The following is a 27,514-nucleotide window of genomic DNA, read 5'->3' as shown; positions in this document are numbered from 1 at the left end:
TGGCGCTTAGGGACATCGTTTAGTGGTGGACTTGGCAGTGCTAGGTTAACGGTTGGACTTGATGATCTTAAAGGTCTTTTCCAACCTAAACAATTTTATGATTTCATGAGTCTAGAAAAAGGTGGTTTTACACCAATTATGGCTGAGTGATGAATGATGCTAGTGCAAGCTGCAAGGATTCCTGCCAATGTAAGGAGTGGGAGGATACTGGTGTGAAAAGACCCAGGAATGAGGTGACAATTTCTAATATTAACAGTGAGATTTCTGAGTTCAGGACCAACGTATTTACTGATTTTGCATCTACTTCACATAATTGTGAACAAAACTTTGCAAAGTTTCCACAGAGAACACAGTGGAAGTAAAGAGAATAAAAAGTGATGGTGAATACTTAGGGGGTGTTAGAAGCAGCATGATTTCATTTCCCCCTCCCCTGCCAAGAAGGAGAATAGTAAGTTAAGGGCTAAAATGTGCAGAAAATCTGGTGAGGAAAGAAAAAGGTTTCTTACATTGTATGTGAAGAGAAAAAATGAGGAAAGGAGAATGATAGCAGGAGGTGTTCAACGGTAAGGAGGTAGCACTTCAGTTTATTCCTTGCACAGTATTTCAGGGTAAAATAATTAAGTGGTGCTTGAAAAGGGAATTGCTGTTCAAAAAATGAAAACAATTAGTTTTGAAGCATGAAGGTGAAACCAAGAAACCTCTTCAATGAAGAGGTTACAACATGGATTTTCCAAATCATCCTGTATTGGCCTAACTTTCCTACCGAAGACTTCAAGGGGAGCAGACACAGTGAGTTTATGTACTCTGAATAATTCCTATGTTATCACTGCTCTACTGACAAGCCACCAGAGCAGAGTCTGCATACTTGGAAAGAATGCTTTGAACTAGTGTAGGCAAATTCCAGTATTTTGGCACCATTTTTTGCCTGGAGTACAAAAGTATGGTTATCTTGAAGAAATTCAGGAAACTTTAATAGATTTCCTTGTTATTTGTCAACAAACTCTAAAGATTATAGGAGAAACCAAACATGAGACTATGTTAAAACTATCACTGCAAAAGGTTTACAATTAAAATAAACCAAAAAAATGCTTCCCTCAACCTAGATCTCTCTCATAGGAGGCATGTTGTTAGTCTGTTTTGAAAGTTCTACACTTCTATTTGTATTTCTGGCCGTCTCACATAAACATTTAAAAAAGTGAATGTGCTTTAAGCTGCTAACAGTTGTATTTCCCTTTATTACTTAGATTTTAATTTCTTAAAGGCAAGGATTATCGTTCGATCCTGCATTTTACCTCATTTATTGCAGTAGGGCCATGTGCTGAGGTTAGGACCCAAGCTACTATAATAAATACAAACAATAACAAACAATAAGGAATGAAGAAAAAAGTGAGTGAAATTATCCAATACACAGGGAACAAGAAGGAAAACATTGTTTGAAAACAAAGCAGCTTGCTCCATTACGATTCATGTGGAAGTAATGGTGAAAATTTGCTAGATAGAAAACAAAAGAAGTTTTACTGTCTCCTGCTTGTGAGTAACACAAACTTCAGTAAGATATAACTCTCACCTTCTGCATCCAACATCTTAGGGATATCCAAATGCTTTTCAGCAATTTCCATGGCAAGGTTAATATTTCCTATGGGGTCATCCTGCATTAAAGAAGAAAACACAACTAGTCAAAGACAGAAGTTTTTCCTTGAAGCAAGACTACAGTAGGTACACTAAAACTTACTCTGTTTTTCAAAACTGTAAACTGGAGTCACAACTATTGTTCTTCAAAAAGCAGAGTGTAGGTATATGAACTTTTGGTCTACCCACTGCTATACTTTCAAAAGAAAATAGTAATAAGCTATTGTTTAGTGTACATAGTGTGGCCAGCAGGAGTAGGGAAGTGATCGTGCCCTTGTACTCGGCACTGGTAAGGCCGCACCTCGAATACTGTGTTCAGTTTTGGGCCCCTCACTACAAGAAGGACATCGAGGTGTTAGGGCGTGTCCAGAGAAGAGCAACAAAGCTGGTGAAGGGTCTGGAGCAGAAGTCTTATGAGGAGCGGCTGAGGGAACTGGGGTTGTTTAGCCTGGAGAAAAGGAGGCTCAGGGGAGACCTCATCGCTCTCTACAACTACCTGAAAGGAGGTTGTAGCGAGGTGGGGGTCGGTCTCTTCTCCCAAGTAACAAGCGATAGGACAAGAGGAAATGGCCTCAAATTTAAAAGACGTGTAGATGTGGCGCTTAGGGACATCGTTTAGTGGTGGACTTGGCAGTGCTAGGTTAACGGTTGGACTTGATGATCTTAAAGGTCTTTTCCAACCTAAACAATTTTATGATTCTATTATGTACCACTAATAGGTACATACAAGGACTCTGCTGCAAATATATTCTGGAGGGGAACATAGGTAACATATGCAGTGTACACTCATAATTCTGAGCCAATTCTGAATGAAGTATAGCAGTAATACATACAGTCAAGGCCACTGGTCCAGTAGGCTATACTAGACCATTAATCACAAAGTTAGTCCTGCATGTTTTTATACCTACTTTGCGTTATATTACAGTGATATGAATTCTACTGAGTTCTCTGTTGGTCAGGTGCATGCATGAGAAGAAGCAAGCACAGACAGAAGAACAGTTCTCCAGAAGGAGCAAAACTTCCCAGTTTTGGCTTGGACAGACAAATCTGTAATGCCTCTATAAATTGAATTTGAGAGCTGTGGAAATTCAAGAACTTCCTCTGGTTTTGAGATTCTGATTTTGGTTTTTGAAGGAAAGAGAAAGGGAGCAATATGCACAGTTCAGATAAGCAGCACACATTTCATGTCTTACACTACAGACAGCTATTGCTGACAATGGAAGAGTATGTCAGATTAGTGCTGCTCTGAAGGCAGCCTTCCCGTATCAGCTTGGAGAGAAAACACCCTATGTGAAATGGCAGTTCATGCCATTAATGCTATTATTATTTTCATGTATTCACAAACTGCTAAATGATCATAGCCACTCTGAACAATGCCAATGTCTACAGAAAGAGGTTGGGAAAACAGGACACAGAAGAGCAAAGTTAGAGATGCTGGAGGGCACTGAAAGAAATGTTAACAGGTTTTCTGTAGGGAATTTCCAGGGCTTCCATTTGAATACAAACACTTCCTATAAAGGGATCTTGTCTCAAGCATGATTCTTTTGTTACTTTGAAATTAACTTAGAAAGATTACTTACTATGGAATCACAGCAATTATTTAAGTTTCACAGAAGTCTATTCCTCATGCACATACATATGCCAGCTATCATAACTAGTAATGCCCATGACACGTCTTTCTATAAACATATCATACTAGATAGCCTTTCCTTTAAAAGCTGCATGTTCAATAAAATGTGTTATGAAGAAAAGTTTACTTTTTGAAACCTAACAATTTGGGTGTAATAGAATACAAATTCACTAATCATAAGTTCTCACTCTATCATCATTTAGCAGTTTTGTGTATCATTGACATCAAGAGGAACTTAAAATGTGGACAATATTTAAAACCCATGAACTTATTTTTGCTATTACACAAGACACCATGTGCAATACAACATTTGCTAAATGTGTATACAAAAACTCTTACTGAAATTAAATGGGACAAAAATAAGCTAAATCTAACTGAGACCTATTGACTAGATTAAAACACTTTGCTTATGGATGAGTGATGAGCACCTCCTATTTGTGTGCTTGTTACTAAGTCTATGAGTAAATAGTGCTCCACTGGTAAAGGATTTGTTTAAAATCACAGCAACTTCTGAATAATTGGAGATCTCCATCACCCATCCTTTTAAACAAAACTACAAGCCATAGTAACTAAAAATCTCTGCTACAGCTAAAGAGATACCTCATCTAACTTGTCATAGTCAAGAAGATCACGCCTGTGTCTATGGATAAGGGCGTTGAAAGCAAGGCCATCTTTCCAGCTATAAGTTCACACAAAACACATTGGTGAGAAAAGGAAAAGGCAGCATGCAGGAGATAAGAAACCAAGAAACAAGACACCAAGACAGCTGTTAATGTAACCAAAATGAGCAGTCAATCAAACACAGCCAGGGCAGAAAAGCAAGATCTATTTTAGGATTTTTCTGCATGTGCTTTACATGCCACAGTTCAGCCTTGGTTTGAAACCTGACCTGTTCTTATTTTGGAAACCTCTAAGAGGGAAATAGTAATGCTGAAGCAGATATGCTTATGTTCTATTCTTTCTTCTCAGCACTCATATATAGGATGGTCATACTGTGAAGTTCTGTAGTACTGTGTACCACTTTTCAAAGCACAAACTCAATCAAACTAACCTCTGTTTGTGCCATACTTAAGCACATGTACACAGAGACAGGTAGGTTAGTCATTCCATGAATCTGTTTATCTGTAGGAAAGGTTATATATAGAATTAGAGAATAAGCTGGTGTTGATAGCTAATATTTTGCCCTTTGGTTTAGATCTGCAGATGTCTTAGCAACTGCCTAAATTAAAATCTTATGTGTTTAGGAATAATTTCATTGAATTTTCATCACTGCACACCTTGGGGACCCCAGCATAAATTTAACATATATATAAAGCAGACTAAGTTTTCAAATAATTTCATTCATTTATCTTTTCCCTCATCAAAGGCTTTCTGATAACAGTTGATTCCACTAGTAAAATCAATTTGTAATGGAAGGGCATGGAATGGAAAATATGGTCTATGATTTATCAGTCTCCCTCATCAATGAAAAGTTGCACTCAACAAATTAAAACCATGATTAAGCTTTCTGTTTTACTGGTGTTTATGTGAGACCTCAAGATGCATTCATTCCAGAGAGCAGAAAATAGTACATATGTATTGAGAGCTAACGTGAAACGACAACATTCCAGTTTCTTTCTGGGTTTTATTCTTCAGTGATGATACCCAGAAATTCTGACATTACTTGCTCCTCATTCCTCCCTCTCAAACCAAAGTGGCTGGTATCTTTTAGAAAACATGCATTTTGCCATGAGTAGCACACTGTAATAAAATAGTTTTGTAATCCCTGTGAGGTACTACCTAAGGAAGTTAGGATATCAGTTTCATTTCCACTTGTCTGGAAGTATAGGTAGAAGTCTAATCTAAGAATTGGTGAATAGTTTCTATGTAAGAGTAGTAACTTATTGCGTACTCCTGATTAGCAAGGGTAGTGTTTGTTCTAAGGAATCTTAGGATTAATCATGTCATTGTTTACTGCTCTGCAATCTACAGTCATTTACACCAGATGCAAAACAACATGGGCTGTACAATACTATCAGTGGTGAATAGAGAATTCCAATGTATTTGATTTAACATCCATATTGGGTAGTGTAAAAGACTTCAACAACTGCCTGGCAGCTGAGGACCAGATTATTTGCAATTAAATGCTGAAGTCGTTGTAACAGGAAGGAAAGAAGGACACAGCACAGTCATGAGGTCCTTTCCTCCATGTCACTGTTTTTTTTGGAGGGAGCTTAGAAAGCCAGTCAGAATTAGTATGCACTCCTCAGCTTGTCTTTTAGAAAACATGCTAAGCAAACCAGAAGTGAGCCAAATCACTGCAGGACAGCATGCTGTACCACCCAGACTGATGACCTTATTTAGCTTGGAGTAGTCAATAAGATCAGGTCGGTGTCTGTGGATAAGTGCACATAATCCAAGGCCATCTTTCCAGCTTTACAACAAAAAATAAAATGGAAAAAAATTAATTAATAAAGTCATGACATTTTACAGTTTGATCCTTGCTCAAGGCTTAAAGTCAAGCAGGAACTTTCCTGTCAAATCCTGACACTTATGTTCTGTCAACTCTCATCCCTCTGAGCTTTTCTGTTACTGTACTCTTTTTTCCTGTAGTACATATCTTACTCTGCAGTCCATATACACTTAAAGAGTCCATAGTGCTTTCTAGGCAGTGTACATTATGTGCAACCGTCCCTGATTTCAATTGCTTAATTTGTGCAGTGTTCCAGAATAGCTCAGAGTACACATTCATCAATGAAAGTGCATAATCTCCTATTACACTTACAGCATGTTTGCAAAAAAATAAGAGAGCAAACCTGCAATTGCTTGAATTCGCTGAAGCAATTGGCTTTTTCTATGTCAGTTATTTTAGACAATTTTAATGGCACAACCATATTATGCTCATAAAAGTAAGAAGTTATAAATCAGCTTAGTTTATTTAAAACACTTCACACATATGACAGCTTCGATCTGAACTCTTACACTTCAGTGTGATTTCAGACCCACTACCTTTTGAGGCAAGAATAGGCAATGAACGGAGCTACAAATAACATCTATTTGGAAAGATTATGAGAGGTTCCTTTCAGCCAGAAGCAATTATTCTGAAAGATACTTTATGTAAACACTTTATGCAATCACTGGGACTGTGGGTTTGAGGTCTTATCTTGTGCAGTAATTGTGTGATACTAAACGTGTTAAAACTGTTAGAATCCCTGTCACTGAGATGTCTGGGTAGATCCTTCAAATAACAGAACCATCTCCAATAAAACTGTAATACAATTAAGCAGAATATACATACATTGTATAATATAAAATCATCCAGAAGGTAAAACTGAATCAAAATGAGCACCAAACTAACAAAAACCTTTTTTCCAAAAGGTATAGACTAAAATGGCCTGGACAGCCCATTGTAAAGTAGTTCTGTAAGAGCCAATCAACCCAAACATTAATCAAGGTACTTCCATTCAAGATGTTTTCCCCATACCGTGTATCAGACCAGCATACGTATGTATACACACTAAGATTCTGATACTGTAACTTACAGTATACCCTGCATCCATACAAAGCTCTACTGAAATATACCTCTATATATTCAAGGAAAATAACACGTAACAAATTTCAGAACTCTTAAAGGCAATACAGGGACTGTAAATCAAACATCCTTTTTATCTGTGGATGCATGTGTGAACCGTATCTTCTCTATCACTACATGTGCTTTAGGTGCGGCGCATTAAGAATGAATTCAAAACATCAAAACACTGTAATACAGAGCTCTTGTTCTAAGTACGATAAGGGTTTCAGGGAAGGCAAGATCACATGGTTAAACAGTGCAAATGGCAAGTCATGTAGTTTAATGAGGTGGGTCACCGGCAGAGCTACAGGAACTAGCCCAGTGAAATCCCAAAACCAGGCAGCCTGCATATAGCCTGGAACTCCCTTTCTAGCCCTTAATGAAAACACAGAATCACAAGGCTGGAGCTTCATTAAGTTTTCCAACTTAGGTAACGATCCTGATTCTGAAAACAAACATGTTTAAAGTGCTGCTGTTGTGTAGTGAGTGCATTTTTGGCTCCTTATTTATAGTTACGTTACAAAATAATAAAGACTGATTCATCATAATGAGATATTTGCATGCTCAACACATTGGTATTTTTGCCAAGAACAGTCTATACCTACAGTGGCTCCCATTTGAAAGCAGTCATTTGCCAAGTCACTATGCTGCGGTACTCAGATATTCCCATATACCAAGGACCTCTAATAATGTAATATGGTCATTCTGTATGTAGTAGGGATTTTTTTCTTTTAAATGGTAACTATGAAAGCCATGGTAAAAAATGCCAAAGGCTAACCAAAATAAGACTCTGAAGATAGAGCATGAGAATTTGAAAAACGTCTAGTTAACAGGGATGAGTGAAATTCTCCTGTCAAATACATACCTACACAACTGTGGGAAAAATTTGACCTAAAATATTTTAGACTGCTTCTACCCCTTGAAATAATGGAAGTTTACCTAAGATGGAAGTTCTGAATGTTCACATTTCTGTATGGAGCAGTTTTTCTTTGACACCACAGCAGCAGCCCTTCTTTGGCAGAGGTCTCTGTAAAAGACACCAAGGAGTAAAAAAAGGAAAAATGTAAAAAGTGCTCAGGTAATTCATTTCTTGTCATCTTAAATGTGGTCAGCCACCTGAAACTGGTTGGCATAAGCCAACATTTAACCCTAACAGATACTCATACAAATGGACTAATGGGGCTCCATTAGGACACAGAGGTCAGCTCAACTGGAACAACTCAGACTAGAGTCTCAGCCTGCACAGTAATTCTGGGATATTAGAAGTTTAAGAAATTATATATACTGGTTGGACAGCAGAATGTATATTTGGAGAAAAATACCCAATACAAATATAATAGAAGTAGGCATAAAAGATTGTGTTGGTGCCTACATGAAATATGCTTGTAGTCTCAGTCTATTTGCTTACGGGGAGATATAAGTGCTGAAGAAATACCTTCATTATCTGAACCCCTATGGGCATCTGAATGCATAAGTAAAGGACAGAAAAGATCAAATAGACCATTAGGTCCACATTTAATGTCCCACAAATTATGGGCAGGACAGCATGCAGAGCTTGAGCCAACTCTACTTTTGTTGAAAATTGAGATTAGTTTCTAGAATTCTAGACTTTTCACAGCATAGACTTGATTTAAAGAGTATTGTAACTACAACACACTTTTTGGAGCCAGTTACCAAGTGAAAGTTAAGAAAAAAAATTCTGAAGCAGTGGGGGGAAAAAAAAGTGATAGAAAGAAGAGGGATATAATCAGATAATATTTGCAAAGAATGTGAGAAATGGACAGGCCTAAAAAAGTATGTTGGAAATAGGACCACCATACAGGGTACAGCATAGTTTCAGGCCACCAAACCTCAGAAACACAGGCATGTTTCTATTTCTATAACTAAGAGACATGCCCAGAACTTCTGCATTTAGAAAGCTGGCTCGAGGTCTCTGTCAGGATAAGGAGAGTAATTACTTTTTCCCTCCAGAAATCGATTTTGTCACCAGGTAGGGAACTTGCAGTATCATTTTCTGTGAAAAAATAATTCATGTTTAAAACACTCATCTCACTTGTGCACAATTCATGTAAAAATGTCTTTAAACAAATTTCCTGATTATTTAACATAGTTGCATTACTATTACCTTCCACTGAAATATCCTGAATAGCAAAGCGAAGGATGATAGTCCAGATCATACCCAGCGTCATTTTCACATTGCCATCAACAATTTCTAAGGTGAATAAAGAGATAATAGTAGTATTTAGAATGTTTTCTGTTTTCTCTTATTTTAATCATATATTTCTATAAATAATATATTGTATCTAATAAATTCATTATATTTCTACCATAATTCTTTATCTGCACAGAGTTCATCTGGGTTCATTTTTCAACATGCTCATGCTTGTGCTACCCTGGCAGTAGGACTGAAGACTACTGAGGTTAAGGTCACTTCAGCCCTTCCACGCTAAAAGGCTTTTCTCCAGGTAGTTGTAACTGTCTCAAATCTTTACCTTTTAGGTTGACTTTTTAGAGAGAGTCTGAGAGGAAATACTTATTTAAAGTTTGAACAATATCAGCCTTACTGTTTTCAAATACAAAAGAAGTGAAAAAAATATGGTCTTACCCCAAATTTTAAGAAACTACAGGACATTAACAGTATTACTTTTTAATAAAATGGTAGTCAGAAATTTCCCTATACTATTTAGACCTTTTTGAGAATTTTACCTATAGTGCCAGCACAGATTAGGTATGAAGAACAGCTCAGGAGATACAGCACCTCCTGAGACTAAGCTACATAGCTTCCTACTAAGCAGTTCAGAAACATGGCCACGAGGTTGTAATGTCTTACAGCTCTGATGCCTATGCACATTTTTGTATCTTTAATATGAAATGGGATTTTTTACCTCTGGGGTTTCAATTTGTTTCAAGACTGCTTGAGTCTACCTACAACACAGGGCGCTAGGAAGGTGCTTTCTCCAACCCTTCTCACACATACATGGGAGTCCCTTCCACAAGCCAAATCAGAATCCCGTGCTCCTACATCCTAATATGAACAGTGATACAACTTAAATTTCTCAACACCAAATAATGTACTGCCAGACTGTTGTGGTTTAACCTGGCAGGCAGCTAAACACCACACAGCCATTCGCTCACTCCCCACCCCCAGAGAGAATGGGGAAAAAAAAAAGTAAAATTCGTGGGCTGAGATAAAGACAGTTTAATAGACAGAACAGGGAAGGGAAAATAACAATAGTAGTAGTAGTAGTAGTAGTAATAATAATAAACCGATGCCCAGCCAGTTCCTGAGCAGCGGTCCCTGTCCCCCAGCCAACTACTCCCAGTTTATGTACTGAGCATGACGTCACATGGTATGGAATGTCCCTTTGGCCAGTTTGGGTCAGCTGTCCTGGCTGTGCCCCCTCCCAGCTTCTTGTGCACCTCCAGCCTTCTCAGTCGGTAGAGCATGGGAAGCTGAAAAGTCCTTGACTGGTGTAAGCACTACTTAGCAACAACTAAAACATCGGTGTGTTATCAACATTGTTCTCATCCTAAATCCAAAACACAGCACTGGACCAGCTACTAGGAAGAAAATTAACTCTGTCCCAGCCAAAACCAGGACACAGACCACTTAAGTGTGGTGATAATGTTAAATCAATCTGCAAAGTATGGCAAGAGACTCAGAAGAACATAGTGAGACTATAAGGAGGGTCCAGCACTGGAAGGGGAGGAGGTGGGACAATGATCGAGGGGAACTGCAGACTGCTTTTCCAGTCACCTCACACCAAAAGAGCAGTGGAACGGGGAAGGCACCAGCTGCTCCCCTACTTGAAAGTCACCTCCAGCCTTCCTCAAAAAGTGGAGCAGCTGTGGCTGCCTGGGGGCCCACTGGTGTTCTGGGGAAGGAGCAGGAGGAACTTGCAGCAGGAGGAATTTCCTCAATTTAACGTCAAATGCCAATAGAGGTGCCAGCAGAAAATGCAGTCACTCTGCTACTTAAAAGTTGCCTGAATCCAGGGGCAACTTTTACAGAACAAAGCAGCTGCTAGCTCCGAGACTTGTGATACATGTTGAATTGCAGTAGTATGTGGCACAAGCTGTCATTTGAACCTATGGAATTAACAAATGTGGTAGGAGATATGTCACCCGTCACTAGTCTATACTTACTTTCCTAGTGTGATAATCCAAGTTTGTATATGAATGGCTATTTTTCTGCTTTCCCCTTTGGGTTCTATACTAATATTCCAGAATTCTTGCCTCACTTTTCCTGCCTTCCATGCATTATTACTATCTGATTGGCGCTGAAAGACCTCAAGTCTTTTCAAATCTCAGAACTAAACTCTTTCAGCCAAAAAAGACCAAATGGCAATTAGGGCATGTAGCTAATTCTCTCTCCTCCCTCCCCCTCGGTCAAGTATTTAACTGTATTTTCATCAGATGTCTGATATGTATATACAGTAAAGAGGAATTGCTTCAAACGTAAAAAAAATGAATTTAAATACTCAGGAGGCATTGCTGATTGTCAGGCAATCAATTCATGGATTTGCATAATCACTACATCATTGTTTTGATTTACATATCCGTATGTACAAACAGACAGAATGAAAGAGTAAGAGAGGGAATTTTTTATGTTGTGCCTCAGGAGAATTTTCAAGCAATTTGCCAGCTTTGGTTTCTCATTATCTACTGCTAGCATAAAACACAAAAAAGACATGTATAAAAGACAAGGAAAAATATCTAAACAGAAGGAAAACAAAGTTGCTAAATGTTGAAAAGTATCAGTGATGAAAAAATACTGATTTATTCCAATCATTTTCCTCTACAGGTCAATAGGAGACTTCATTATTTTCTTCACGCTGCCTGTTTGCTCTGGGAGGAATATAGTTCCTACACCTCACATATGCAAAGCTACAGCTTTCTGGGGAAAAAGGTCTTGCTGATCTATGAGGACAGGAAAGGAGAGAAGGGAAAGGGAAACAATGAAAACTGCCTAGGGAAAAAGCTAAGCAAAGCAGTGTGGCAAGTTCTCAAAGGTTTTAGTTTCAGTTTTTTATTCTGCTTTGGCTTTTTTTTTTTTTATTCTAACCTTCTTGTAGTAGATTCACAGATCATTTGGTCTTTAATATTTCTCCTGCTCCCCAGAAAAGCAATACAGAAGTGTTTCCTATTAACAGGATACTTATCTTTTGTGGTTCTCCATATCTCAGTTCATTTCATTCAGGATGCAATTACCTTGCAAATGGAGTTATTGCACTTTTTGAAAACTTAAGGGAAAACTTCTAACTCCTGGACTGTGAATGGCTCCTAAGGACTACTTTCACAGCTTTTGCTTTAGCTTCTTGACTCTCTAGTCTCATTCAATCACCAATGGAGAGAAAGACTCTTCCACAAGACAGATCAGAGTAGTGAAATTGGGCTTCTGCTCAGCATCACGGTTAAAGGTGATCACGTCTCTCTTTCCACTCCACAGACAGCTCAAGGAAGTCAGCCTCAGAACAGTAATGATAGCTTTAAAGAATATCCCCGGCCCCTTAAAAATACTAAATTGAACTTTGTACTGATGACCCACAGGAATCGCAGTTTAATCTTTGTTTTGAGGCCCCATTTTAAATGCCAGTTGGTCCCCTTGGGCCTACATGCTCTTCACCACTCAGCATGTCAGATAATAAAACATGATCCTCAGCAGATTTAGATACAAAACTTTCATGCTTTGGAAATTAAAAAGTATTCCAAGCATCCATGTAACTCAGAGAATGCCAAAACAGATGGGTGCAGACAAGCCATATGCCCCATGCTCACACATAAGGGCAGTGAGTTAAGGGGTTAAGGACTTTGATAACAATACAAGCTTAAGGAGCCTGTGCTCTGCCTCCTTGCTGGCATTCATTCCACCTTCATACTATAATGACTGCCCAGTCAACAATGCTGAAAAATGCAACAAAAGAAAAAAAAGAGGTGAAGTGTGTTTTAAAACCAGATCAGATTGCTGATCCAGTCTCCAGCATAGCTACAGAAACAGTTGTCAGCCCAAGTGATAGGGTAGAGCTGTGAAGTGTGGGAGCAAGTATGCAGGACAAGGGGGCATAGGGACTCTTTAAACACGTACTGGTGCCAGAGGTCCCACACTGTGAAACTATACCCAGTCAGATGTGATACTGCATTGCTGCATCAGCACGGCACTGTGCCTTAGATAACAAATTTAGTAGAGGTGATGTGGTAAACTTAAGAGGGCACTAAGCACAACTGGGCCAGAGCTAACTTTGTGTTCAGCCTGTTTAGAGTAGGAGTGGAAGGCACACGAATCTATCTGCTCCTGCCCACATGGATGTAATCTAACGTGTGTTAATAGCCATACTTGACATAGTGCAATGTCTTACAATGACACGTTCCTCTCTGCATCTAAGCTATGACAGTAGCAGTGGATTTTTCTCCTGTGCTTCCATCCAAGAATTTAAAATGGTTTTTTTAATGCTAATGAATGAATTTTTGCTTCTAATCCCTCCATTTTACAGATCGAGAATTCCAGAAACAGGCAATAAAAGCCTGCAGCACAGCCAAGAACATTACCTTGATCTCCTGGCTTACTAACTATGGCCTGCTGTTACATGCAGGAAGAAATACTGAGTGCATGGACAGACATCACCTTGCAGCAACTGGCTGAGAAGCTGGAAGAGGTTACTGCCTCTTGTTCCTGCCTCCCTCCCAGAGGGAATTACCTGTCATCACAGAGCATCTAAGTTCATGCCAGTTGCTGCCAAGGAGAGCAGCGGGGTCAGTTTAAATGGTTTTAATGGCTGATCTGAGCTATCCCAGATGCTTTGCCTTCAGGTGATACAGAAAGTGCTGAAGCACTGCTCCCTAGTCTGAGCACCCTGGCAGTAATGAGCAGCAATAAGCAGGGCAAAATGAGGGAGATGGGAGTGCAGAGGGCTGGCCTGCTCCTTTCAGGAGCAGATATGAGCTGATGTATCTCGGTTTAAATACTCCAGCCTTGCCTGAAGAACCTAGGTGTGAAAACATTAGTACTTTGTGCAAACTGTGAGCAGAGAGAACAACCACTCTGTCCCACAAGATACTCCTTTTGCTACACTCTTGTTTTTGCTCAGGAAGCCTCAGAGTCCCAGCATGACATGACAGAAACCACCATTCATTTGCTCCACACTCTGTACTCTCAGTATTTCTGCACCAGCTATCAAACAGGCTTCTGTATTCTTAGTTTTAATTTCCACAGATAAATTGTCTCTTCAGTACCCTCTGCTGTCCGTTCAATGCCATGTCGCTCTCAGAATAACCTTAACTGCAGAGGTTTAGGGTACTGGCATATTTTTCCATCCCACTTCATTTAATTGAGCGAAGGGCCCAGCTGCCCCTGACTGCCTGTACAACTGATGGAGGGAGCCAGGCGCCTCTGAAATGCAGTAGAACTCCTCTGAGATCTGAAGTGCCTTTGGGAATTGCCCATTTCTCCCCACTGATGATATATTCCCCAAAAAAGGTCTCTGTTATGTGCCTAAAGATAGATGGTATGGATTTGGACTCAGATGGCCCACCCAGTTCAGTCTCAAATAAATAAAGGGTGAGTTCAAACAAATGCTCTGCCCAGAGAACACCCATTTCTTGGGATTTTGGAGTTCTAGATCTAGAAACTGAACACATTTGGTGAACAATACTTGAGGAACCAAGCAGGCTAGGTCAAACCATTGTGGAATCAACGAATGCTGATAGATGTCTCCATTACTTCTACAGATGCCCCTATCCCACCTAATGAATCTTCCTGCTCCAGCCACAATTACAGTAAGCTCCCTGAGATCAAGGTTTGGAACCCAGAGTAAGGACATATATAAGCCTAGAGAAATCAGAGAACAGGAAGAAAAGGCTCATAAATGGATCTAAAAAGGCCTAGCAATGTGAAGAGAATATAGCTTCTCACCGTGATACCGAGGTTACAGCCAGAGTTTTACGCTAAGGACATGTTAGAGGCTGCCCTGAGAATACACAGCACATCATTGAGGCTATGGTATCAAAAGTAGTTGGATATCATGCTAGCCACATCACTCCTTTGCATGGTAGTGGCTATGCAAAGCATTATGTGAATATCTCCATGGAGCAGCTAGTTCTAGACAGACCTTTGTCCTTTTTAAACAATTAATTGAATCTCATAGGAGGCATAGGTTCACTTGCAGTGAAAGCCTGCCTTCTTTTGCTCAGTTTACATCTATCAGTACTTAGCTAGCCAACTGCATGTTTTTATTTAACTACCTGAACAACAAAACAATAACAAAGTAATAACTTTAGTAAATAACATCCTGCCCCACTTTCTTCATATGTTCAGTCTCTCCCCAGCTACCATAATTTCTTTTGATCGCTCCCTTAACTCTACATCTGACTTTTAGAAACACAGCTGCCATCCACAGTTAGTCTCATAATAAAATGGGAGTAGGTCCCAGCCACCTGGTAGTGATGTCAGCCTTTGTCTTGTCTGAATAATATCTCCTAAAGATAAAAAAAGATCCCAGATTGGATAAAGCACACCCTAGAATCCAAACTGATTTCTAAAGGAGTTCCTTATTTTTAATAATGTATAGGAAAAACATAATGCTCTGAAAGAAGAAATCATTACCTGAATACCCACTGAAACACAGACAATTCAATTTAACCTTGGAGATAAACTAATCTTAGAGCCCATTTATACCCCTATCCCTCTCCAGGTGTCCACAAATTTCTACCTCTCGTCCTTTCACAGATATAGATCAGCAATCAACATTAAGTGATTTTTTAGGCACCCATATATAGAGAAGAGCCAGCGCAATTTGGCTAAAGGTCTCTGTCAGACTCTTTTGCAATGTGAATGCCTAGGGCCTAAGCAAGGTGCATGTCAAGCTCTGCCACATACCTTCTGCACCAATTGACACAAGTTTCACTCCTTTGCTGGCGATATAATCCAGAGCTTTGTTGACATTAGCAATTTTATGGAAGCGCATCTTCCCTCTGTCTGGTTTCGGTAGTCTTTCCCCTGCAGAATAACAAATTTAATGTGTTTATTGTTACATACACCTGCTACAGACACCCAAGTGATTAGAACTCAAGAGTGAATGTGCCCTGAACACTGTCTAAAAGTTAGCAGTTATTTTAACAGGTATTTTTCTGAAAGAATGTCAAATGGCTTTGAACAAAACCCTGAAGAGAAAATTCAAATGTTGAAACATCTGACTTAGATCTTTCTGATATAGCAGTAAAACCAGAGTAAAATTTTTATGCTTGCCCTAAACATCTGGAAGATATGCGAGTGCTTCCTGCTACTCAACTTCTGGTTCATTGCTACTGTCTGTGTTAGAGTAGCTGAATATTAAGAAGGCAGGATGTTCTCAGAGCTCATCACCCTTACCTGCCTGACTGTAAAGCGAGGCTGGACTCTATCCAGCAGATTAGCCATAACATCCTTCCACATCTGACCAAGAACAATGGCTTTTAACAACCTCATCCTGTACAGCACAGCAGCTAATTTCAGAGCATAGGCTGATGTGTTTGAATGAACTTATCTTTTCAAATGATCACAAAGAAGAATAATTTCTGAAAATATGACTCTCCATTTCACAAAGAGTGATAATTTGAAGATCTTCTTCCCCCACTGAACTCTCCAGCAAAAATGTAAACTGTCTTTTCCATAAAGACATCTTAAAAATCTTCTTGCCCTTTTTCACCTTTATGGTGTGTCTGTAACTTGAGCTATTCCCTTCCCATTCAGGGGCATTCCGAGTGTACCTTGGGGACTGCCCCTCTGAATAACACATAAAACGGGTGACATAGTGAGTTTACATCAGTTAGTCAAAAGGAGTCCTTGGATGTTCCACCCTTCTGAAAAATGAGACCTTTTACTTGTGACTAAATATCGATCTAGTTTTACTTTAGGCACTCACTTTTGAAAGCATTGGTCCATCCAATAAAGTCATTAAAAGCAAAGCAAAACTTTTATACTAAAAGTGGAATAAAATGAATTTGTAACCTAAGTGTAAAGGCTTTTTAATTGTTAGGGGCTAAGACCAGTTCCTCAATGTTTCTGGTTTGTCCAACAACGCTGTGATGTCAGTGATACCCTGATACACTGTGATATCCTGGAATACAAGCACAAAACAGAAGATGTTGGAGATAAGGAAAAAGCAGAGCTTTTTTTTCCTCCCTTTTGTTTTAGAGTGTGTTTCACCTCTCACTTTTCAGCCTACTTAGCGTTCGCTGTTTTGAATTGTTAACAATTTTTGTTCTTTTAAGAGTGTTTCAGTTACCATGCTGTAAATACATAGCAGACTTTATTTTAGCCAACCTGAGATAACTTCCAAGAGGAGCATCAGTTTGAGGCCGTTTCTGAAGTCCTCCTCAATGTTCTCAATCTGTGTGCCTGCTTTCCTGAGGTGGGAATTGCACCAGGCTGTAAACGTCTGTAATAGTAATTAAAGAAAATACTTGTCAACAAGGCATTTTCCAAAACAACTGCTAAACCATCTGAGTAAACACTGCATCTGAGATTTTCACTACTGCCTCAGAAATTTGGATGTCCAACTCCCATTCATTTTATATGTGTCGCCGAGTTCAAAATTATCCCAGATGTTCATGAAGGAATGAAGGAAGATGCAAAGAATTGCCTGATTAGAAGCAATATTGTGCTAGATTCTGCTCATAAATGCATCCCAAAAAAAGATCTACACATAAAGGCAAAATTTGTCTAATAGTTATTACCACATTTAACATTTTACGAGCACATCATTTTATGTTGGGACTTACCTGTTACACATTATTCCTGAAAAGAAAGATTGATATAGTATAAAGGAAGCTGTGTGACAGTAAAATGTAGGCAATACCAAGCACAGAAGCAAAAACTTCTACTACCTGAATTCATGCCATGATAAACAGTTCTTATACAGATTATCTATGCCAGGGACAAGTAACATGCATTTCTCACAGGCAAGGAAGTTGTGAGAACATTCTTCAGGATGAAGTAACTGAAGAAAGACTTTATACAGCAAGTATACAAGCAAAATTGCATCTGCTCCGACTTGTTACTACAGTGAGAAACAGAATGCCTTTTGAAATCATGGACAATAAGAATGGATTTTGAAAGTTTACAATAATTCAAGCGCAGAAGTTTCACATTCAGACCCTGCAGATATGGCCTGCCTTACCAAGGGTTTTATTTTTCAACTGTATTACATATTCAGAAAACTACCACAACTTCACGAAACACACAAATGCAGATACTTAAATATGCAGGGCAAAAATGGTCACAAAAGCAACCATGAGCATTTCTCTCTCCATGGAGAATAACCAAGTCTGCTTTTACCTGCAGAGATGAAAAGCAGAACTAACTCCATTGATCTACAGAGGTCATATACACATTACCTTTTTTATGAATTAAAGCAAAACATGGGCTACTATAAAATTTAGTAGTTAATATTAGTGTGTTTTCAAATATCCATTACTTCTCAGCCTTCTGACAAACTCTCCTTGCTTTTCAGTGTCTGTTAAGATATCTAAAGCAAGTTTGTCTTTACTAGGTATTTCACCAGGTATTTAACTCGAAGCATATAACAAGGCCATGCATTTTGGTAAGTTAGACTGTAGCTACTTAAAATTGTCAGATATTTGGAATTCCCCTTCTTTTGCTATTTCAAATTACCATCGTTTTAAAAACATTTAATGTAAACCGTTTAAAAAATAAAACATATCCTAAATCCCCATTGTCAATATAAAACTTCCTTTGGCCTTCTTTTTTCTTGCCTGTTTTTTAGACTATTTAATTTCTGATCTCTCAGAAACAGAATGAGAAAGGCCAGTAGATGAAGGCAAAAAACTTTCCCTGGAACTGAATCTTGTAAATTCTAGACAGATTTCATACCTTAAGAAGATATGGATTGAATTTTCAAAAATGGTCTATTCTTAAAAATGCAACTTTCTGTTAAAGAATAACATTTTAATTGTTGGGTTTGACTCAATTTATGTGAAGAATTTATATGCAGCTTGCTGGTCTCTTTTCTCAGAGCTCCTACAGAGACAAGGAGCAGCTTGCTAAACTTTAGTTTTATCGACTTCTCCTTTCCAGTTGAAAGGAAGAAGCAAGAAGTGCTATGGATATGGGGGAGCTGTGCAGTGAAATCCCTAGTTCTAGATACCCAGAGAAAGGATGAGAGAGAAGACAGTACTGGAAATGGTTCTGGGCAGGGGTCCTGTTGACCTGCAGAGGATGAGTTGCAGGTAGAGGCATAAGAAAGTAATTCTGTGTGCAGATGGAAATAAATAAGGCTGCAGCTGAAGCATCTCTGCAAATACATCTATTTTAATAAAGGGATGTTAGCTTGAAAAGCAGTCATTCAGGAAGGTAAAACTTTCCTCATTTTAAGATAACTAGCTTTACTGAGCTCATAGGAGACCTGAAACCAGAGTGTATCAAGCATCACAACAGAGATACTAGGCACCTCTACCCTCAGGTCTTGACATGATGGAGTCTTAGGATGGTATTTGGTTTGGATCATTATAGGGTTAGGATCTAGTTTATAAGACTAATTCGTCTGCCTCAAGCAGTATCTTGTTCTAGTGATATGTATCTAAAAAGGCTTAGCACCACATTAAGTCATTTGCAAATACTAAAAGTATAACAAGCATCCTTGGAAGGAACAATATTATGGTAATACAGAAAAAACAGCTGAAAGCACTCAAGGGTAAATGCACATGAACGTTGCATGGCAATTTGGCAATAAATATTAGAAAATTGAATGAGTAAATAAATGAGCCTTTCATGAATTAAGCTTCAGTGATGGACATGTGCTTATCTGCAGATGCTATTGCAGTTTGTAGAATTGTTCCAAGCACACCATGCCAAACTCAGAGGAATTTGAAGAAAAACCTCAGCCATTTCCACCTCTTCTTTTAGACATTTATGGTGAATGTTCTGACCTAGTACCACTCAAGTAAATGAGTTTTCCTCATTTTTCATTTAAATAAGAATTTAATGGCAATGACCCCACCAGTCGAGCAGTCTTAAAATACAAATCTGATTCCTACCGTGAAGAAAGCTACTTCTCACTTAGTTTCTTAAGAAGAAATGGAACCTAGCACTTCTTAGCTCATATATGCATATATAAATATATATATATATTACAAAAAAGGCAAATTAAAATTTTGTCCGCCTCTAATCTCACTGTGGTCCTCTACTTCGCCTCTACAACAGCTGATTCAGCTTACTGGATGCCACACTGATAGACACAAAACATAAGTTTTATCCAAAGATCCTAAAGTTTTCCCATAATTTAAATAGTTTCTCTTGAAAGCAGACATTTTTATAGCACTCTCAGCATTTGCTGAGAGACAAACTCTCTTCTCAATCTCATTCATTTTATGAAGACACTAAGCAGCCAATGTTGCTATGATATAAACAAGGAAAAGATGCTAGTACTGCTGAATCAAGCTGTTTTCATTAAATAGTTTGATGACAGTCACTGGTTTACACCAGCTGATTCAGCTTACTGGATGCCACAGAGAGAGACACAAAACATAAGTTTTATCCAAAGATCCTAAAGTTTTCAAATAATTTAAATAGTTTCTCTTGAAAGCAGACATTTTTACAGAACTCTCAGCATTTGCTGAGAGACAAACTCTCTTCTCAATCTCATTCATTTTATGAAGACACTAAGCAGCCAATGTTGCTATGATATAAACAAGGAAAAGATGCTAGTACTGCTGAATCAAGCTGTTTTCATTAAATAGTTTGATGACAGTCACTGGTTTTATGGACTGCCTTTTTATATCTGTAGGTTATTTAAGATTCTTTCCAGTAGTATTGGGGTTTGTTATTGACATTGTAGCATTCTGAAGGATAAACTTGGAATTACCTACAAAGCCTGCATTCATGAGATAACAAGTTCTGATGAAGCACTCTACTGTGCATGGATTCTTTATTTAGACTATCTGTATCTAGATGGTTTAGATTATCTTCTATATCTAGAATAAGAGATTTAGATCTTTTAGCTAAACTACAGTTTCTCAGAGCTTTCTGTTTTACCAGTGCATCAGGTCATGAAATGGTGCTATCCCCTTGTGACAGTTGTCTTGTGCCTCATGCAAAGTGTCGCTGCTGTACATTACAGCAGACTCTCAACATGTGGCTTCATAGCCTGGTGCCTTCCAAACTGGCTTATTTTCCTAGGACTAAACATGGTTAGAGGAATGCTACTTAAGGAAGTATTTACTATGTTTCAGTGATGCAATCCATAAGTGACTGTATTAAAGCTACTACAAAACTTAACTTGCAAATTTTAACAGTTTCCACAATCCACATTTTATTTAACCCTCATCCTTCTGTTCTTATTGTGATACCACTTGTTCTCACTGCTTTGGCTTTAACTAACAGTTCTAGTCATAGTTATTAAGAAACAATTCAAAGCACGTTTAAGTCCTGGAGATCAAGATACAGCCAGCATACAGTACCCTGCAAATTTATAATCCACTAGGATTTAAAAGCTATTAAATGACTTAGACAAAGCAAATTCCTTTTTCTGCTGAGCTGTACAGCACATTTCAGAGTATCAGATTGCCCAGAGAAACAAGGCAGGACTGAAGGCACCAAGCCGAATACCAGGAGGGATACAAATAAGTGCCTAGAAAGCTAGACATTTCTTTTTAGAATTTATTTACCATAGGTGGCTCTACAAATTTAAAAAATAAATAAAATTTCTCCTTTCCAAAGTTGTTACTACAAAAGAAACTTTGCTGACATTCTTAGATGTCAGCAAAAACAACCACAGAAGAGGGGATGCAGGGCAGGAAGCCAAACAATTTGCAGTCCCACAGGTAAATATTCTCTTAATGCACTATTAATTGTCTACTGCTGTCACAGGTCTATTTTGGAAAACCTAAGTCCAGAAAAGGGAGGGCAGTTTATGTTCTATGCCCACTTAGCCTCATTGTGAAGACTGCCAATAGCATATTCTCCATAATTTGGATTCATAGATCTGTGATGGCAAAGTGTGTACCTGAGAAAAAAAACCCTTACCTGGTAATTTACTTAGGCCACTTAATTTTACAAGCCCTTGACAAGCAGAGTTGCAACCAAGGCGCAGAAAAAGGAGATATCCCTAATCAATTACCAATCAACTGCAGCTAATGCCAAAAAATAATAGGGTATGCCCACTCTGTGCAAATATTTTTACACATGCACAATGAAGGACATGCTTGATGGAAAAAGTGATGTCTCTGAGAGCTGAATTGTCCTACACTCCTGAGAAAGCCCACACGTCCTTTTTATGTGAGTGTAACGATAACTTACTTTTGATTGTGCTTCAAAGCCAGAAAACAAGATGCTATAATAACAAGTTTCATATGTGCATGTGGTAATAGGGATAAAGAGAATTGAGAAAGCACCAGTTACCACCCTCTCCAATACTGTTACCCATTGGTGGGTCACAAGACAACTTGTTCCACCTGCTGAATATACAGGGTAAATTTCTAGTTTGGCACTGACAGGGAGTCCAAAATGTACATCACCAAAACAGCAGCATAACTTGCATGAGGACATGTACAGGGGATACACTCCACAAGTGCAGGAAGATTTATTTACTTGCACTCAGAATTGAAATTGAGAAGTGGATCCAGCCCAATAAAGGATTGGAGACCCGTATCCTATTTAGTATGTATATCTCATAACAAAGGTTAACACTGCCTTTCACTCTCTCCAACTCAAATCAATTTCTGTCTGCTATAATATTTACAAGTTTTAAAAACTAATATTTATTTTAAAAGGCATGTGTCTGCTTGTCTGTAGCCCTACCAGAAAGGCTATTGGCCCACGAGTCATTTGTTTTTTGAGTTTCTAGCCTTTCTGTAACATTTACATAAGAAAATATAGACAAAATCCAATTTTAACCTATGAGTTATGAAAAATATTGCATTAATAGGAAACTTAATACTTCCCGTGTCTGTTAAGTAAAGCAGAAGCACAACTCATTTTAAGTGGACCTTAAATTCTAGTACCCAGAGCAGGAGAACACACCTGAAGAAAATTAACTTCAAATATAAACATTCAACACATTTGTTTATATACATATGTGTTATCCCTAATTACCCCAGTCTGATAGAGTTGTTTCTTAAAAATCTGCTTTATAGCCCTTCTTCTAAAGTATTTGTCCTCTCTACTTGTGCTAGCTGGGGGTCTTCATTACTTCTAGGCTAAATGGGATGCAGTGATTCACTCTGTAGTTATACGGAACATTACCAGGCTCTGAGTGCATGGCAAGGGTGTTACAGAAAGCTCTGCCAGAACATTCCCACTAGGCCAGACTGAGGTTTCCCCTTGAAGAATTTCCCATCTGTCTGTTATCCATGTTTTAAAATGTAAGTTGTGAACCTGCCACATGATCTCCTAGCTCCTGTGTCCACACAGTGTTCTAATGACTGCAGGATCAGGGCTTTTCTCTGGGCTTGGGATACAGTCTGCGTTGGCCCTTGTTCTCTTAACTATTTAATTCTGCTCCCAAAAGAAGGGGCATGAAGGTGAAATACAGCAGAAAACTGCACAGCCTTTATAAAATAGCTTGATGTGAACCAATGGCATCTTTTGTATGTTCCTAGAACATCTAGATCAGCTGTTCTTTTAGTATATTAGGTGCATGAGTATATTTTTATGAATTGAATAGAAATAAAATCTTGTATCTTACTTGTTGGTTTAATGATTATTAACTGTCCCCTTGCTGTTATTTCCCCTTGCAGTGGAAACCTAAATGCATTGGGACATGTTAGTAAAATAACTAGAATAACTATAACAGGAGAGGTGGTTCACCAGTACAACTCGATCACTCCAAAACACTTGGTAGGCAAAGTGGGATTTTAACGCTAAACACACCAGAGCACAGCAACAACTCAAATGAAGCATGGCAAAAGCATAGTGAAGGGCGCCATTGAAGGCTAAGGTAGGGGAAATGTTTAGTGTGTTCCAAAAGGTCATTAAAAGGAAACCCTCAAATCATAGGCAGTATGTCAAAGCCGAATTCCTGGGAACAACAGAAAGGATAGCATAGAAGTGTCTCACAAAGGAAGTTAGTAGAAGCTTCATCACAAGGTCCCCAAATGCCAAGTTGGGGAAAGCCCTCCCTGCTCCAGCACGTCCATCCATATAGCTGAACAGATGGTGCCAAAGATGATATGCTAGCATACTCTGCACTGTCAGCAGATCTGCTCTAGTAACTAAGGGAACTTCACTCCAGTTCCTTAATTTTATTGTTCACAGGAGACGTCGTCAAAGGGATGCATTCATCACACAGGACATTGCACATGTCTTGCTAGCATTCTGCATTTTGCTCTCATGGAAGAGCCTGGGGAGACCTCAGTCCTTACAAAGCAGGTGGCCTAATCCTATGCGAGTCTAGGGTTTCCTGTAAAACATGCAACCCTCTCCCAGCACTGAATAATTGCACGTCTGTTTTACAGTGCTCACTATTAACAAAAAAAACCCAGAGCATGTAAATATCCCTTCAAGAATAATTTGGCAAGGCTGAACCCCAAGAAATGTCAAGAAGATTATTGAGCCTTTTGTTACAAAGTGAGTGACATTAGTTCTTTCTTTCAGAGGCGACGACAGAGAAAGGTTATGTTGTCCCATTGGTCTAAAATGGAAGAAAACTCAGGAGGCAGCAAGATGTATGGGAAACTCAGTATGGGTCACTGCATGCACTGTCCTCGCCTCAGCCTTTTTTTCTTAAGGGAAGAACAGGAAGGAAAGGAAGGAAGATAAGAGGTTTCACAAGGTCTTTGGAGGGGCTAAAACAGTTAAAAGATTGCAAGGTTTATTAGGAGTAGGCAGATAATATCTTTATTGGATCACCTGAGGTAGCTGGAAAAGACAGAGAAGTTTTCAGGCACGTAAGCCCATCTTTATAAGTGAGAGAGAAGCATCAGTCTTAATCACGAAAATTTAGGTAAGTCTTCAGACAACTCAGGACTTTGATGGACCATTGGTATAATGCTACAACAGCTCTATTGCCTGAAGGAAGCTCCTTCCTTTTTCATTACTGTTGATGACATACATTTATGAAAGTTTTACAGCAGCAGGCATCTGTATGATCCAAATGTATGACTTCTCAAAATACATGCAGTGCCACAGGGTTGTCCGCTTGTGTATTTTTATCAGTTTAAAATAATTCTGCCTATTTTAAATGTATTTTCAATCAGAAACATTGATGTTTTAGAAGTAGGAGCACATGCAATGTATCCCATTTGAAACTAAAAAGTGTTCAGGATCTGTAGGACAATTCTGGTCTAAATCTACTTTTCAGTTTTGGAATTTCAAGAATCGCTCAAATAACAGAACCCTTGCTCAGAAAAATAATGCAGAAATAAGAGGCAAGAATCCAATGAAAATCTTCAGTAAAAGCATGGGCATGGTTTTACCTTGCATTATAAAACCTGCAAGATATCTTTACCGGCTCTTATCTTTAAAATATAACTGCAACCTACTCAATTTGTTATGGTGAAGGAATTGGAAAGACAAAGGAACTGTCAGGAAAAAAAACCCTACTGTCTACTTCTGGTGTTTTCTTTTAATTCTGAATATTTTTTAACACATTCCTATCACTAAGCAGACCAGAGTGGTCTGTGGTAAATTTGCATGTGGTAAATTTAATAATAAAGGGAGAAACACAGTCTTATAGGTGATAAAAGGTTTGGCATATTTTATTTACGCAGAAGTGGGAAACTTCACTAGGCAAGTAGCATCAACTTTTGCAGAATCCAATCTTATATTTAAAAAATTAAACTTCCAAGGACAAGCAAGCAAAAACTTATGTTGTGCTACATTTCTAAACCTGCATTTAGGTACATGCATGTCGTACCCTCATGATTTTGCCTACCTAAACTCTAGCCATTCGTCCTAGTTCCACTAGTTAAGCTAGAGTATTTTAAAGGTCCCCCACCAGGGCTCTACAGAAGCAGATCTCTTTTATGTCACGTACCTAAGCTGGTTGCAACAGCAGAGAGCTATTTATCTATGAGGAAAACTAAACACAAAACCATATGAGAAAAAAAAAAAAAAAGAAAAAAGAGTGTTTAGCAAGCCAGAGAGTTTATTCCTACTAATGGTGAGTAATGGCTCACTATTAAGCGGAAGGGCTTATTAAGTATACTTCTGTAGGAATCTGCCCTGAACCATTTCCTATACTACACTTTACTTACTCATTTAGATGACAGAATAGAGTGTATGCTTGTAACATTTGAATATGATAGCAAAATGACGGGCCTGTAAGCATGTTTTGTGACAAAGCTACAATTCAAACTAATCTTGACAAATCAGTGAAATGACTTGAAGAAAGCTGGATGCAGACTAGCAAGGAGTCTGAAGTACTGCCTTCCTCCAGTAATAAATAACTGCAAAAACACAGGATGGAGAACTACTGGCAGGGCAGTAGCACTGAAGAAGAGGATCTGGGAATAAGAGTGGATCACAGCCTAACCTGATTGAAAAATGTTGTGCTGTTATAAAAGGCAAATACAATATTGGAATCTCTAAGCAGAAGAATGGTGTATCAATATCTGAAGTATTTCTTCCAATCTCCTCAGTGCCGGAAAGGGATTAGCTGTAATACTGTCCCCTCTTTTGGGCACAAAATTCAAGAAGAATATGGACCAGTTGGAGAGAATCCATTAAAAGAACAGAATTCTAGAAAAGTTTGAAAAGACGTCATCAACCTTAAATGGTCTCTACCATTTAAGAAGTCACAACAGAGAAGAGAATAAATCAGATCTGTGTTCACTGAAGATAGAGCTTAAGATAGACAGTCATGAGCTTTAACACCAAGGAGGAAGATTTAGATTAATTTTTAACTCTAGAAGCAGTGAAGCACTGGAAGAAATTGGCTGGGTAAATGTGGAATCGTTCTTCTTGGACATCATCAAGAACAAGTTGGATAAATGTGTTGAGAACAGCATGAGCATATTTGCTTCTGCCCAAAAGTAGGGGAATGGACTAAATGCTTTCCCAGATTCTTCCAGTCATACTTTCTATGATGTTCATGGAAGATTCCCATCCTAATTGACATCTACACTGCAGCCTTGGAAAGGGAGAATAGGCAAGAAGACTCTTCTTCCTTCCAGATTCTGTGGCTGAGAAGCCCTAAAACTTAGGTATATATGTTATCCAAAGACTACAAAATAAGAAGTCATTCAGCAGAAAACAACTTCCTTTTAGGAATCCAAGCACTTGGCATGCAACAGATAGCTGTAAATTTTGTTTCTGTCAGGGTGTTCTTTCTGTGGTGATCTTCATTTCCCTCTCCTACTTTCACATGACCCCCTAATTTCTCTTAGCAAAAAGAAATAAAACATTGGAGGAGATTTGTCAGGGATATTTGAGAAAAAGGAAGTAGAAGGGTGAAGACAGAGAATAATAAAGAAACAAAGCTGGAGAAATGTAACAGGATAGAGGGAAAGAAGATTCAAAGTCAATAGGCAGAAGAGTGTTCATGGAAAGTTAAACATAAACCAAATTAAAATGAAAGTGGATTCAATGATCTGTTCTATGGGTACATACATTTCCCGAGGTCTGTATTATGATCCTGGAGAAGAGATCCTGACACTTGTGTTTTCTCCCCAACTTTGTGACAGCCTTTAAGTCATTTAAGACAGGAATTTTAAAAATTTTTTTATTGTTCTAAATGCTGAGCATTTTATGACCCATGATTCCTCATATGGGACTA

At 38.6% G+C, this 27,514-nt stretch overlaps 1 protein-coding gene across 1 annotated transcript in view; it reads right to left on the bottom strand.

Moving 5' to 3' along the window:
* Positions 1-27,514, bottom strand: part of ACTN2 (actinin alpha 2) — a 72,623-nt gene that overhangs the window by 29,843 nt on the left and 15,266 nt on the right. The window contains exons 2-7 of the mRNA XM_009281799.2: positions 17,107-17,221; positions 15,682-15,801; positions 8,935-9,021; positions 7,749-7,836; positions 5,594-5,672; positions 1,568-1,649 (exon numbers count right to left, since the gene is read on the bottom strand). Coding sequence (XP_009280074.1) covers positions 1,568-1,649; positions 5,594-5,672; positions 7,749-7,836; positions 8,935-9,021; positions 15,682-15,801; positions 17,107-17,221 — 571 coding nt within the window. The remainder of the gene's footprint in view (positions 1-1,567; positions 1,650-5,593; positions 5,673-7,748; positions 7,837-8,934; positions 9,022-15,681; positions 15,802-17,106; positions 17,222-27,514) is intronic.

Source organism: Aptenodytes forsteri, unplaced genomic scaffold (assembly GCF_000699145.1).
Source record: "Aptenodytes forsteri isolate BGI_AS27 unplaced genomic scaffold, ASM69914v1 Scaffold132, whole genome shotgun sequence".
NCBI classification, from domain to species: Eukaryota; Metazoa; Chordata; class Aves; order Sphenisciformes; family Spheniscidae; genus Aptenodytes; species Aptenodytes forsteri.
The sequence above is the reverse complement of the archived record's forward strand: the minus strand, read 5'-3'. Positions and strand labels throughout refer to the sequence as shown.